The sequence below is a fragment of the Amphibalanus amphitrite genome, unplaced genomic scaffold (assembly GCF_019059575.1).
Source record: "Amphibalanus amphitrite isolate SeventyFive unplaced genomic scaffold, NRLGWU_Aamphi_draft 000275F_arrow, whole genome shotgun sequence".
Classification (NCBI taxonomy): Eukaryota; Metazoa; Arthropoda; class Thecostraca; order Balanomorpha; family Balanidae; genus Amphibalanus; species Amphibalanus amphitrite.
Window position 1 is genome coordinate 303,974 of NW_024881770.1, and position 14,504 is coordinate 318,477.

Below are 14,504 nucleotides of genomic sequence, written 5' to 3' on the forward strand. Positions count from 1 at the left end.
GAGTTTCTAAAGTCGACTCCGACTCCGACTCCGGTCACAACTGTCGACTCCGACCGACTCCGACTCCGACTCCGCAGTCCTGGCCGCTCCGCAATCTGGCAGGGCTGCGGAGTCGGAGTTAGAGTCGGTCGGAGTTGATTACCCAGCCCGGAGTCGGAGTCGGAGTTGGTTTTTGGAAGTCGCGGTTGGAGTCAGAGTCACCAGAAATCCATTGACTCCGAAGCCTGGCGCAAAACTATGGCGATTTTCATCTACGAGAGAGCCGCCGATGTGCTGGCCGGATCACCGGCGGGGCGCACGTTGGCTCGGTCCGATCCCAATAATGTCGCCAAATCTTTGGTTCGAGTAACAGCTGGTCCTGATTTGCTTCACTGATGAAACATCACACCGTTCTGCCTTGCATCGGACATCAAAACTGCACTAAAATCCGCTGAAAACGTATTTAAACGTCCGTCCTCCATAATGGCTACGGACGGCGGCCGGCGAGTTACCATCCCAGTGACGTCATTCGGGCCCGGTAGGGGGACGGTAAAAAAAAGCCTGATGACCATACCTGGTTATATGGCCTTGAGCGACGGGAACAAACCCAAAGTCCACAGAATTGCATGCCAATATATTGATATCAATCAAAGGAATCAAAGGTCTCAAAGCGAGAATATATCCACAAGGCTTGTTTCATATTTACGAGCTCAGACTGATGCTGTGTAGGTAGGTACTATTTTTTTTTACAATTTATGGAAGTGCTGTGATGGGAAATTGCTAGTACTCTGAGCTTTAGATGTTTTTCTGTCTATTCTTGATCCATATGTTTTTTTTTCAGTTGAACCTTTTTTACTAGCTTCTCGCTGTATGCATATCATTAGAGTTTGGCAGTTGGCTCACATTCAGAATTTGTACCATTGGATACTCTGTTTCAATTGTGACTTCCATTCAAGTGTTTTCTACTGACCCGCCAACACCATTTTTGTGTGTTACAGAGCACATTCTCTTCATCTTGGGTATTCATATTAAGGTGTTTGTGCTGTCAGTGCCCTTATGTTTATTAAAGGGACCCTCCCACCTTCAAAAAAGTTAATGAATTGGCATGAAAGTGATGTCGCTCGGTTCAGAAAAAGCGAAAACAAATATCTACCAAATTTCATAGAAAAATATTCACTGGTTTTCAAGATATTAGACTTTTACTCTTGTTTACTTTTTAGGATCTCCTCTGTTCCTAGCGACTTTATTTGAAAGTGCGGCACTTGTTGCGAGCAAAGCGGAATATACCACAGCATGCTACCAAACGTTTTAGTAAAAGATTTAAAATCGTTAGATCTGCTCTGACGTCACAAATTCTAAGGGGGCATTCCAATGCATTAGCCCCTTAGAATCCGAAAACTGCAAGTTTGAGATTCCATATCTCCAAATTAAAGCATTTTTCGATGTCGTGAGTGCCCACTGCCCAAACCGGTATTTTCAGGCCATGGCCACCAATTTGGCTATCTCAACTCAAAACTAATGTTAAGGTGGGATGGTCACTTTAAAGCCTGGTTGTAAAGGTTGCTACTTATGCATTATTGATGCATTAATGCATGAGAAGTTTTGGCATATTACAATTTGACATGGTTTCTATAGCCGTCCAATAGCTATTCTTGCTAAGGTTATATCCTCATCAGGAGGCAATACACTAATATGAAGTGGCTATGCACCGTCTGTGGCTATGGCTGATATGCACCAAATTGTAGAATGCTTAAAAGTGTTTGAGAGAGAACTTACACTTGATGTTTGTTTCAGGTGCTCTCAACAAGATGGCTGATATAATAATATTAAGTGATGATGACTTTACTCCTCCTGCTGCTCAGCAACACAGAAAAGGCACATCAGACAGCAAGAAAGATAAGACTGCAAAACAGTGGAATGACATATTTTCATACAAATCACGTCGAGACAAGGGACACCAGTCACACTATTCCTCTCATCGTTCATCGGAGCGTTCCTCCCATCGTTCGTCGGAGCATTCTTCCAGGGCTTCATCTGATAGGTCGTCTCGGCACTCGAGCCACCGCTCGTCGGATCGTCGGGCGAGCCACCAGTCTCCCTCCCATCGGGACAAAGGTCGGCGCGAAAAGGAGCGGACGTCCTCGGGAAAGAGCATCATCACGCTCTATCTCTCAGACGACGATCAGTCGCCTGCCCGGACTTCTAACAACGCCTCTTCTAAAAAGTCATCTAGCAGGGATCCAAAAGAGAGCACGAGTTCCAAACATTCAAAGAAAAGCTCGCATCATTCTGACAAAAGTTCAAATCACCATCGCTCGGAGAAGAGTTCCGAGGATCGTCACTCGAAATCAGCGAGCCATCATTCTAGCGCAAGTTCTCACAGTAGCCCATCCAAACATCCCTCCGTAAAGGTGACGCTCACTAAGCTCTCTTCTGATAAGGCCTCTGCGAAGGTCTCTTCCTCTGGGGCGAAACCTGCACATGGTGCCACGCCCAGTGGTTCAGAAACTGTCAACGGCCGTCACTCGGGCAGTCGCCGTTCGTTGGCTGCCGAGCTCGGTGTGACCAAAGCTGACTGCAGGCGGGACGATGACGCAGAACGGCTCAAACACCGTGATCGTCGCCTGCCGAACGGCGAGTGCTCCAAGTCTGTCGCGGATGACCGCAACGCTCGCTCCAAACGACCGGCTGGTGATGCTGGCGGCGAGAAGGCCATCCCGGAGCCCAAGCGTGCACGCCTGTGTCGCGTTGACCAGAAGACTGAGGAGACGTTGAAGCCGAAGCCGGAACCGGAACAGAAACCAGAGCCGGACCCCTGTCAGGAGGGCCTGGAGGAGGTGTGCACGCTGCTGAAGCCGCTGCTGTCCGGGCCCGAGCTGAAGATAGAGGCGAAGGTGCGGCGCCGCCACGCTGCCGTGCTGGCGCTGACCAGCGGCCGTCCCGGGCGTGTCCAGCACCTGATCGGTGTGACGCGCCAGTGTGCCGAGCGGCTACGTGCAGAACCGGACCGGTGCTTCACCGTGGTGCGCGGCTTCCTAGAGCAGCTCGACCAGTTCAAGATCGTGGCTTCGTCGGCGCAGAGCCGCACCGCGCCGGGAGCAGCGGTGAAACCAAACGCCGCCGCGGTCAAGACTGATACAGCAACGACGAATAATATCGCCAAAGTCGCAGACAAAGTTGACAAATCGAAGAAAGCTAATGCAGGTGACGCACCGAAGACATCGACCTCACCCTCTGCGACAGTGAACGGCTCTGTGACGCTTTCTGAGGAGGACGAAAAGGAGAAACGTAGACATCGACGTCACGTGGCCAAGTTAGAGAAGACGCTGCGCCGGCTGGAGCGCGAGATCGTGCGTCAGGAGGAGCAGGAGGTGGACTGGGATGACGCCGCCGGCTCGTCCTACATCGTGGGCGCGCGCCTGAAGCGGCGCTACGTGCAGGTGTACCGCTACTACTGCCGGCTAGTGGGTGCCGCCGAGGAGGCTGAGAAGCTCGACTCGCGTCGCATCCGCTTCGACGGCACCCGCTACCCGGAGATCAACCGGCGCATCGAGAAGTTCGTCAACCGCACTCGCGAGTTCCCCGACTTCAAGGACGTGCTGAGTCTGATCGAGCAGGCGAACCAGCGCTGTCGACTGCAGCTCGGCCCGACGGCGCTGCACGACCAGGCCAAGGAGGCGTTCCAGCAGCTCGGGGCGCTGCTGCAGAAGCGGCGCCGCGCCGCGCTCGCAGAGTCCATGGATGCGCTGACCGGCGCCGAGGAGTGGCGCGGCCGCGACCCGTCCGCCGCAGATCCGACTCTGGGCGAGAAGCTAGCTCAGAGCGCCGCTGAGGGTTCCAAGAAGCTCAATGAGGTGTTTAGCGAGTTTGTGCAGCGTCAGGAGACTGTGGATGCTGAGCGGCGGATGAAGCGCGCCGAGACGGACAAGGACGGAGACGGGAAGAAGAAGGAAGAGAACGAGGACGAGGATGAGGATCAGGAGGACGAGGACTCGGAGGAGTCTGAGGTGACTGACGAGGAGCTGGAGGTGAACCGTGAGGAGCCGGCCGGCGCAGACACCTTCGGTTTGGATGATAGTGATCACGAGGACGTCCCGATGGATGTAGAGTTGTTCGAAACAGGGGTTGAAACGACGAAAAGAGATGAAAGCAACGGGACAGTGGATGGACCTGAAAATAAGGTGATGATCAACAGTGGGAAAGACGAGAAGACTGATGCGCCTGATTCGCGTAGCGCGGTAAAGGTTGAAAATGGCACAGCATCTGAGACGATTGTTGATCTAGTGACCTTGTCTTCAGAGTGCAGTGAGGAGGTGGTTTCCGAGTCCAAGAAAGCTGAACTGCCTGCTAAGTCTCCGGACTCGCTTGCTGGGCCTCGGCGCGTCAATGGCGATGTGGTAGAAGTGAGGGAGGGTGTCAGTTCCTCCGGCACGCCAGTCGACGGCCCCGGGGAGAGGGCATGACGCCGCTCCTAAGCAGCGGCCAGTGCCGACCCGGCACGGCGGACGGGGGAGTGGCAGGGGAGGGGGTTGCATGCACACAAACAGTGCATGCACACGAACAGTGCATGCACAGTTGTGTGGGAGTCCGTGTTTGTCGTCGGATGTGCTCGTATTCGATCTGGCATTGAATGTATTATATTGAACGTACTTCCATGTAAATTATAATTATTTGTCGCCTACATCTTGATTCTCGATCTAGCCTTTCAAGAAATATTGAATATTGTATAATGAACCGCTTGGAACGATGATCAGGGTATATTCTTATGATCGCAAGCGACCCGTATCTTCTTTCAAATCGGAGCTGGTAATGTGAAATTGAGCAGGGCTATGATGCTTCCCCAAAACCACAGGATTTGGCGCCTGAGACCGTATCTTCTCGCATGATTGTATTCGTCACCACTGGGCCGTCACTGTTGGGTGTACATTGCAGCGTATGTTGACGCTCACGTGGGTTTGAGGGGGTTGTTTGCCGTGTTCGATGCCGCTACCTATCTCCCGTCTTGCCAGTTGTACAGGGGACTAAGCGTGGAAGGCTCACATGGTGTATGTCTGTATGTTCATGTTTGGAGGACACCGGTGTGATTTCGTAACCCGAGTTCTCGGATATGTAATAAACATATGCCAAAAATCGTATTATGCCTGATATCCCCCGGACCTGGGCTGCCCTGCGCTGGATCCATTGCGCTATCTCGTTTGACCTGCCGTCTGCCACTCACCGAGCTATCACTAGCTTCTACCCACTTTCGGACCAAAAACAGAGCATCGCTCCTCCAGTGACTATTCAACACAGTATGGCTCATAACTACAAGACAGGCCACTACTGATACTGAGCGGGCGTTTTGCTGCATCGCCCCGGTGGCGACAGCGCTGCTGTTATTGTCACACTCTCACCTGCCCGTGATCGGCCGTCAAGACAGGCGCGCCACTCGACTGTTCCCTCCCCGAGACTGACTCCTGAGGTCAGACCAGCTGACCGTCTACTCGGCACCCGCACGGCGTCCCTGACACGGCCTCGACTCTGACGATTGCACAATTCGGCATGCCGGCCGTCTCTCCGAACTCGTCTACATTTCCTGACCAGAGGCCTCTTGCACCAAACTACCTACCTAGGTAAATTCAGATTATACATAGATTCTCTTGCACCAAACTACCTACCAAAAAACGCTACCGTGAAAATTTACCTAGAAATTCTACCGAGCGGCATAAGAACTTACCAATTGTTAAAGCCCGACCGGCTGTTTTCCTCTTGCACCGAAAGCCGGAAAGAAGTACTCGCGGAGGAATTTTTGACGGTTTGACGGTAAACGCGGGTTTCTAAAATAACTAGCAAAAGCTTACGTTAGGGTGCAGGCCCCGTGTAAAGGCGGACATTTGGCCAGATGGGGATTAGAAGAAAAAAAAACATGTTCTTGATATTATCAAGAGCTTTGGAAACTGCATACGTTCCATGCGCTTATGAGACATTTGTTGCGCAGTGTACCCTCCCTGTATAATGTATATTGCCGCCAATTTCTCGGCATTTCCAGCGGTTCAAACGTTTCTTCTGGGTTTTAGGCAATTGCCTGGGTTTCCGTTATTTGAAAAAAGGTGTTTAATCGCCCGATCAATCTAGTGGAAGGGGTGAGTCGGCCAGTGATTTCGAGGTAAGCCACCAATTAAGTGCAGCCTGCTCTTTAGTCTTCATGGATTAGACTGAGATGCTTTTTATTTCTGAGTATAATTATAGCCCCATTAGTGTGACATTGTTCCTCACTTGTTGCAACAAAATTTGTTACTTCTTTATCCATTCATATTCTTTTCCTAAAGCTGTTGTGATTTTTTCGCAACTTGTTCGGTCACAACTCACAACCCTTTCACTAAGCCTTTACGCAAGCCCTTCGTAACCCTTTCGCAGCCTTTTCATAACTTATTTGAAACAGCCCTTTCGTAAACTCATGGTAACCCTTTCTCAGCCTTTTATTAGTTTATTCAGAGTAACCCTTTCATAACTTATTTTTAACTATGTTCAATATTTTCATAGCTCATTCAAAATAACCCTTTCGTAAATTATTTGCAACCCTTTCGCGACATTTTCCTGACTCATTCGAAAGAGGCTTTTCATTAACTTATTGTAACCCTGTCACAGCCCTTTCATAATTCATTTAAAGCAAATTTCTCATAGATTATTTGTGACCCTCTGACAACTTTTTCATATCTCATTCGGAAAGTCTCTTCATTAACTCATTGTAACTCTTTCGGAACCTTTTCGGAACTCTTTTGAAGGAACCCTTTTGCAAATTCTTCATAACTCTTTCACAGCCTTTACATAACTCATTTCAAACAACACTTTTGTTTACTTGTTGAACCCTTTGGCAAAATTTTCATAACTCATTCGCAGTGTCCCAAAATTTGTCAATTTGGGTGGAACAAGACATCCAAATGAAAATAATTTTCCACTCCCACCTCCAACTTTCAATAGCAATTTACCACTCATGAAAGAGCATCTAATTGCATGATCGCATCAGATTCTACCATTGTACAGGAAAGTGCAATTTTTCCTTCTTCTGTTCTTTATTTCAATTTTTTTGGGGGGCGGGGCTAACCTTATCAAGAATATACCACCCTCATCCCTTTTTTTGGAGAGGAATTTTCCCCTCTAACACCCAAGCATTAATATAATTTTGTGATGAGTCATTCGACACTGCCCTTTTGTAAATTATTTGGAACCCTTTCACAACATTTTCATAACTTGTTTGAAGTGATTCTTTCATAACTACCTTTGACATCAGCTTCCCGAGTATGTATTGATCTTCCCTATTTAACATTGATGCAACGAGTAGTGCCTACTAAATTTATTAGTATGCCATTACCACCCAATGCCATTACAACATGCTGCTGAAATCAGAACATGTGTCACTCATGTGCAGTTTCAAGAATTGTTGTGGTGGCTCTGCAGTCTGCAACCCACTTCATTAAACGGCTGCCTGTTAACTCCTCAGATAGTAGGCATATGCTTCTAGCCTGCATATATTGATTCAGGCTGCTTTGAAGAATTGACTTACTTTCTTTGAAATTGGTATCCCATTTGTCAAGTACCTAGGTAGTATGCTCTTTTTCTGGGCTGATTCATAGTAGTGTCAGTGTCAGTTATCAGTTTGTATTTATTGTTTAACAAATAAGAATATTACCATCAGGCTGTTCACGCATGAATGTGAAGTTTCACTAGTGGGGACCGAAATTCCTCATAATATCTTTTAACCTAGGGCTAAGGGGTTTTAAATATGAGCCTTCTGGTGAATGACAGTGACACTGAAGAAAATGTTTTTGTGACAATTTGGCTTTTCTTTACAGATGAGTGCGACACCTACGTGCATCAACGTTTAGTGGACCTAAAGGACATCGTCAGCACCGAGATTTGCCAGCTGGAAACGCAGTGGGGCTACACGCAATGGAGGCACGCGTACCACTCGTCCTAGACAAAGAAACGTCCTCCGTGCTTCCGACGAACTTCAATCGGCGCGAAATTCCTAAACCTCGAGTCACGAGTTCATTCGGAGTAAAAAAGCATGCCGAGGAAAAATCACTGTTCGGGACGAAAAGAAGAGTTCAGTAATTTAGATAAAGCCGGCCGTCACAAAATCATATTGTTCTTGTTTTTGCCCTCCTGCCATGGATTTCCTCGGCCTCCAAAGCGGGATGCAGCTGCGACTGCTACTTCTAAAGTGTGTAAAAGTCATGAACCTATAGGACGATAAGTCGTGATCTCGATTAACTTCGCCACGAGGTTGCGAACTTAATGAAAATGTTCCTGTCGGTGTTCTTGTTGTCCATGATCGGCCCGTTTTTTTTTTCTTCTTCGTATTCAGTTATTTCATGTTTGCGATTTAACTACTGGGCGGGCAGAATCTATGCAAGTGTTTACCCAACAACCTGTTGAAAAACAGGACGGAATGTGACATGCCTTGACGCAGGACGGCCGCCGACTGTTGAAGGCAGCTAAAAATTGTTATGTGACTTGAATTGCGAGCGAATGTGCACCTATCAAAATGTTGGCGCATCAGAATCTGGTGCGTGAGCGTGCGTGTCAAAATGTGTTTATGTGACTGCATTAGATTTGTGATAAATGTATTGATATGCTACTTGCGAAGAATATACATTATATATTTACGTGACGTTGATTGCGTCAATATGAAGAGATTGAACATGAAAATAACTGGCCCGCACCCTGACAGGTATCTCCCATCGCCGCCATGCCTAGGTACCTACATGTTTGGATCATGCCTACTGATACTTTGATTAGATAGTCAATTTTTAAGATTAAGTAAATTATGTTCAGGTAAGTGAAGTTCCCCAATTTTACTCTTATTTGAAACGCTTAAGTAGCCACATTCGAAAGAAATAGCTTTAGCGTTTGTCCCCTCACCCTAAAAATCATTTTTGCCCGGATAAGGCCTGAGACCGCTATTGCACCCAGTGATTGGCAATGAAGACAGGGGGTAAAAGCAGCTTAGGCTAGGCGCAATGGGGGTATGGGTACCATCATTCGAATAGCAATTAATTGCTGTTTGATTATCTACTGGGGCATTAACGTAATATTCAAATTTGACTGAGTTGTAAGCATTGAAATATAGTAAAAGTGTATGTTATATCGACCGATAACGAAAACAATCGCGTCAAAAGTAGCATAAGCCATCACTGACTTGTGGCTAATATACATTTTTAGAAAGCTTACTTTGTGGGCTTTCGTATTCCGGTGGGGCATTTATCGAAGGTGTCATTTATTCATTAATTTTATTAGTTAATTATGGTGATACCACAATTTTGCCTAGTGCTTGCTTATCAAGACACGAGAAAAAAGTAGCTTAGGGTAGGCACCATTGAGGCATGCGTAACATCATTCGAACGGCAATTAATTGATGTTTAAATATCTACTGGGGCATTAACGTAATATTCAAATTTGACTGAGTTGTACGCATTGGAATAAAGTAAAAGTGTATGTTATATCGACCGATAACGAAAACAATCGCGTCAAAAGTAGCATAAGCCATCACTGACTTGTGACTAATATGCATTTTTAGAAAGCTTACTTTGTGGGCTTTCATATTCCGGTGGGGCATTTATCGAATGCGAAATATGTGCAATGATATTATTAGTTAATTGAAGGGATGCAATTATTTACTAATCAAATTATCCATTAAAATACCTATTTACATCGCGAGATGTATCATGAAATTAAGCTATAATATGAAATGCATTTTTCTTAAATTTTCAGTAAAGGTTTCGTTCATGGGCGGCGCCACCGGGGGGGACGGGGGGGACAGGTCCCCCGCTATCGAAAGTTAGGGGGGTACAGTACCCCCCTATCGGCGAGGCCCGTTCAATAGTTGATAATAATGCATTATAGAGCTGTCCGTCGCATTTAATGCATCGCTGGTTAATCAAGGCAGGTTCTGAATAAAGATTGCTGTTGGGATGCATCGCAGGGGGTCCTGGCCATCTGCAAAAGGTGTGGAGCTGTGATGCCTGTAGTTATAAGGTGATCGGCAGGGCCTCGGGGATCGTGCCCCCTTTTTGGGGCGCCAGGCAGGGTTATTACTTATTACCTCCCCACCCCACTGCCAGACCCCATTGCCGATAAAACCAAGTTCACTGAAATTCCATAGATTTCCGTTACTATATGAAAATTTTCCATTCCTAATTAGTCAAATTCAAGCATGGCAGTTCTACCACAGGAACCATTTGAAATATATGCCATTTAACCCCAGCACTTGTGGGGAGAAGTGTTCGGATAGATCACAGGCAGGACCAAAAAAGCACGCAGTAGCCCAAGACCTTATAATTGGATATAGCATCGGCTCCCTCTCGTCAAGGGGTTCGATAGCACTCGTTTTTTTTTCTGCAAAGCTAAGTTCGGTCGGCGGCCGAACGGCTGGGGGTCTAATCGAGCCCCCCATCCCTCCCCTTCTTACGTCAGCGGCTATGAAAATGCCATTACCAGCTGTTGAAACATGGCAGTTGCTTTTGCATGAGTGCACGAAAGGGTTTTAGGTCCGTGATACGTGAAAGTTTCTACATGAAAATTGAGATACACCAGCTTATCAAATTGTGCTCACTGTGGTGCGCTCGGTTTTGCCTTGACTAGTCTTTGAATTCTGGGGTGAAACAGACCAGTCAAGAAACCTGTTCCATAAGGAGAGCCACTAATGCTAAAGAGATGTGGGATGAGGTTTCCAGAGACCTTCATTACCTCCCAAAGGGGGTGCCCCGCCATTTGCCAATCCCTGCTGTAGTTGTTACGATTGGAGGGTGAATATGAGAACGATGCAGGTCGTGCCAGCTCGATCATGACGAACACAATGGTGCCGACATCACAGCTCTACTGCCATTTTTGACGAAGTTAATCAACAAGGACCGGAATCCTACCCTGGGGCATTTCACCTGCAGAGGTCGCCGGACCTGAGACCCTTTCACTCAATTTTTTTTTTCAACGGTGCATGCGCTCGTTTTTCCCGCGAAGCTCTTGGCAAGTAAAATCCATCAGAAAGTGTGATCAAATAACGGCTGGTGACCTTCCATGACCTAGCATGGCCTTTTGAGGGACGCCGGTGAAAACAGGGCGCCGGAGGGCATATTATTCACGTGACATTTGGAACTTTTCCCGCTCTACGGGCCTTCTATATGGCAAACGTCACGTGTAAATTTCACGAACCTTGATCAAATCGCCCCAGGCGCCCTGTTTTCACCGTTGTCCCTTTTGAGTGACCACCGATGACATGACCACTGACGGCTAGCCATTAGCTGCACCCTGCCCGTTGCATATGGATCAGGTGGTGATGTCATGATTCTCAAATTATATTGCAGTTTTGGCGCACTTGTCAGAGCAGAAGACATTCCCACTTTTCCTCCATGACTATATGATGGTGAAGCCCTGAAGCTGACCAGACGTAAGATCGAAAATTTGAATGTACGAAACGTAAGAATAGCTGGCACTGCTACTCATACCTAAGCAATTCGCAGCTTGTAGGACACCAGCTTTGAGTTGGCAAGACTGCAAATTTTGATTTAGAGGCAAGGATGCTTGAAAAGGTGATCGATCTTAGGTGTCCTAGGATAAGTTTGGAAACGGGATGCACCATTCGATGTGTTTTGGCCTTTGGGCCTTGCCAAGTTTCGCGGCGTTACGTGCCTCTTTTTTTTTTGCATACACGATCAGTATCTACTTTTGGGATTTTCGATTTTCGGTCCCCGTCCCCCCCTATCGAAAACCCGTGGCGCCGCCCCTGGTTTCGTTGACGCATAACGTATCGTTACTAAATAATTTGAATTAACGTGCGATCCGTTGCGATAGTTCCGACCAGCCGCCGATGGTGGCGCTGGTGTCGCTCCGGCCGTTATGGCCGCGGCCGCCGCCTATCGAGGTAAAATGATTCAATTAGTAACAATAGGCACAATACATGATAATCCACGGGTACTAGGGTGGCACTTAAAAATCGATTTTTGATTTTTAATGCGTGCGGGTGGTTTAACGGTTCCATTCCCGTCAAAAATAAGGTAGGCAAATTTTTGTGGGAAAATATTGATATTTAGAGGTCGCGAATCGAAGTCAAAGTTGAGATTTTTGTAGGAAATTTCGATATCATCAAATTCTGTTCTGACTATGCTATGTAACTGTATTTGGATGATAATAAGGCATTTCTTAGTCATTTTCATATTGTTTATCGATATTCCACGCATTTCGGTCACACCGGACCACTGGTCTATGTACTACGCTACTCCAGTTCCCCCCTTTTGTAGATTATTGGCGCCTCATTGGAGGGAGGGATATCATGGGCAGTGGACACCCAGATCCCTTTGTGTGTGACCTGGGTAGCAGTTGCAGCCGATCTTCGGGCTTCAGGCTAGCGTTTTCTGTTATCTTTAACGACATGGAGGATAACTGGCGCTTATCTTCGTCTTTCATGAGTGCCAGGCCTACATCAGTGCCGCACCGCGCCTGGTGAAGTCATTCACCGCCCGTAGCTCCCGGACCACATGAGCGGCGCGTTGGTAGCTACTGTCCTCCCAGTGGTCTTGGTCATTGATGATGAGCCCTGCGTCCAGGTCGTGGATCCTTGAGAGCTGTTTGAACGATGGTGTGAGGAAGCTCGCCAACGTCTTGGTCGCGAGAGCGGCGTTAATGGTGTCCACTAAGGGCTTGTGGGGCGGGTCCTCGTCCTCCCTCTCCTGCAAGTCTATTACCCACACCATGACTTGATTGATCCCGAGGGTCTGGGTCGAAAAGCTCCAGTCACCAGCCGATCATTTAAGTACTACAGGTGACGGTCGAAGACCGGGACTGTCGCCTTCGACAGCTCCTTGTCGGGGTAGGTGCAGAGCGCATTCACGAAGGTCAGGTCCCGAGCGGGCGCAGTAGCGGGGAGTAGAGTCTGAGACCAGGCGTCGGCGGCGGCGGCGTACGTGCAGAGTGCAGACGACGACAGAGCACAGCGTCTGATGACCTGGGCCTCGGCCGCCGTCAGCCGGAACTGCTCCCTGAAGAGAAAGACATCCACAGGGCGGATGACCTTTGCCATCCACATAACAGTGGAGTACTCTGGGGCGAAGAAGCGGATGCCGTGCTTTGGAACTCCACCGAGAGCAATTACGCAGAGCTCCAGAAGTTTTTGGTAGTCTTCCCGGAGCTGGGCGTAGTCGAAGAAGCGGCGGAAGCTGACCAGCAGCTCGTCCCACTCCGGGACGTCGCGTCGACGGCGAAACGATCCAGGGCCGATCCAACTTTTGCTCGATGAGGGCTAAATCTCCGTTCACCAGCATGCTGTTCGCCGTCGTGGTGTCGAAGGAAAAGGCTGCAGATTCGCTTCTCCAGCTCCTAGTCCCCCACTGCTGTGAGCACATGACCTGTGCTTGGATGGACGGGAGTTTGGGAACGGCGATGAGCTTTGACACCCTGCCCCCCTCTCCAACACCAGCACGAAGAATCTCTCCAACACCAGCACGAAGAATCGGTCGACGCTCCTACCCTCGCGGTTCAGGACTCGCGGTTCAGCCGAAAACGTATCCTAAGTTCCGAGCCGCAGTTGATAGCAGGTTCACGTGTTCTCCACACATTACGGTTGGACAGTTGGGTCCAGTCGAGGCTAGTTCACTGTTGGGGACGCCCACTCGCCCCCATGCGCTTACCCGCGTGAGTCGACGTTTAGATTTTCTATAAATGGTCGCCATCGTCGAAGACGTTCTCTTCGTGTGCGCGCCGCACATCATATACGAATTAAGTCTGTTGCTGGCACTGGCTCTAGAGACGGAAGAAGCGCCCATGGAAGAACTTCCCGAAATCACAATAGACCGGTGCAGCTCAATGCACACTCTCGCCTCTGCTTTCGTCCGTCTGCGATTGGTTGACTCCAACTTCTTTTTCACCTTCTCTTTGGCAGAAAAGGGACATATCTCGCATAGAGCACCGGTCGCAGGCCAAAACGGGCCTGGCATGGGTAAAACAGCCCAGGTCAGACCTGTTTTGGCCTGACCTGGACTGGCTACAACCGGCCGGAAGTGATGGGATAAGCAATTGCTTAACAAATTAAGGCCAAAATACGTCGGAAATGACGTTTGATGACCGCAAATGTTATTTCACAAAGGTTTTAAACAGTTTCAAAAAAAGTTGATTTTCCCCCAAAACTGTAAACTTTGACCTCAATTCGCGACCCCTAAATATCAATATTTTTCAAAATCATTTTGCACACATTATTTTTTACGGGGATGGAACCAGAAAACCACCCGCACGCCTAAAAATCGGATAACATAAAATTCACCTTATTGCTAAGTGCCACCCTAACGGGTACTTTTATGTAAACTAGGCATTACAAAATGTTTAGACAATGATAAATCAATGTTTTATGAGTGAATAATAAAACAATTGACCAAATGCTCCATGGGTTCACAGAGGTGCTTCTCCGTACCAAAGCGATTCCTCCGTAGCAGAACAGCCAGGTTGAAGACTCACTCGTTGCCATGGAAACGAAGCTTATTTGTTCCAGTAATTTAATA

The 14,504-nt window shown here is 48.0% G+C and overlaps 1 protein-coding gene and 2 long non-coding RNA genes across 5 annotated transcripts; all 3 read left to right on the plus strand.

Moving 5' to 3' along the window:
- The first annotated feature begins 587 nt into the window (after positions 1-587).
- On the plus strand, positions 588-5,117 carry LOC122387155. Of its 3 annotated transcripts, none has more exons than XM_043377068.1 (2): positions 588-708; positions 1,774-5,117. In XM_043377068.1, the coding sequence occupies exon 2, from the start codon at positions 1,788-1,790 to the stop codon at positions 4,440-4,442; it is 2,655 nt and encodes an 884-aa protein (XP_043233003.1). In that variant the 5' UTR covers positions 588-708; positions 1,774-1,787; the 3' UTR covers positions 4,443-5,117. The 3 variants fall into 3 exon arrangements, with proteins under 3 accessions (XP_043233003.1, XP_043233004.1, XP_043233002.1); XM_043377069.1 differs by having other exon boundaries at positions 605-629; positions 1,772-5,117; XM_043377067.1 differs by having other exon boundaries at positions 634-709; positions 1,769-5,117.
- A 521-nt stretch (positions 5,118-5,638) lies between these two features.
- On the plus strand, positions 5,639-12,001 carry LOC122387158. Its single transcript, XR_006257510.1, has 2 exons — positions 5,639-5,819; positions 11,879-12,001. It is a non-coding gene; the product is annotated as an uncharacterized LOC122387158 (long non-coding RNA).
- Positions 5,949-8,308, plus strand: LOC122387157. The gene is made up of 2 exons (XR_006257509.1): positions 5,949-6,124; positions 7,812-8,308. It is a non-coding gene; the product is annotated as an uncharacterized LOC122387157 (long non-coding RNA).
- Positions 12,002-14,504: the final 2,503 nt, after the last annotated feature.

Excerpts from the sequence above, each read along its gene's own strand:
- LOC122387155 (XM_043377068.1), top strand. The coding sequence starts at position 1,788 with ATGGCTGATATAATAATATTAAGTGATGATGACTTTACTCCTCCTGCT.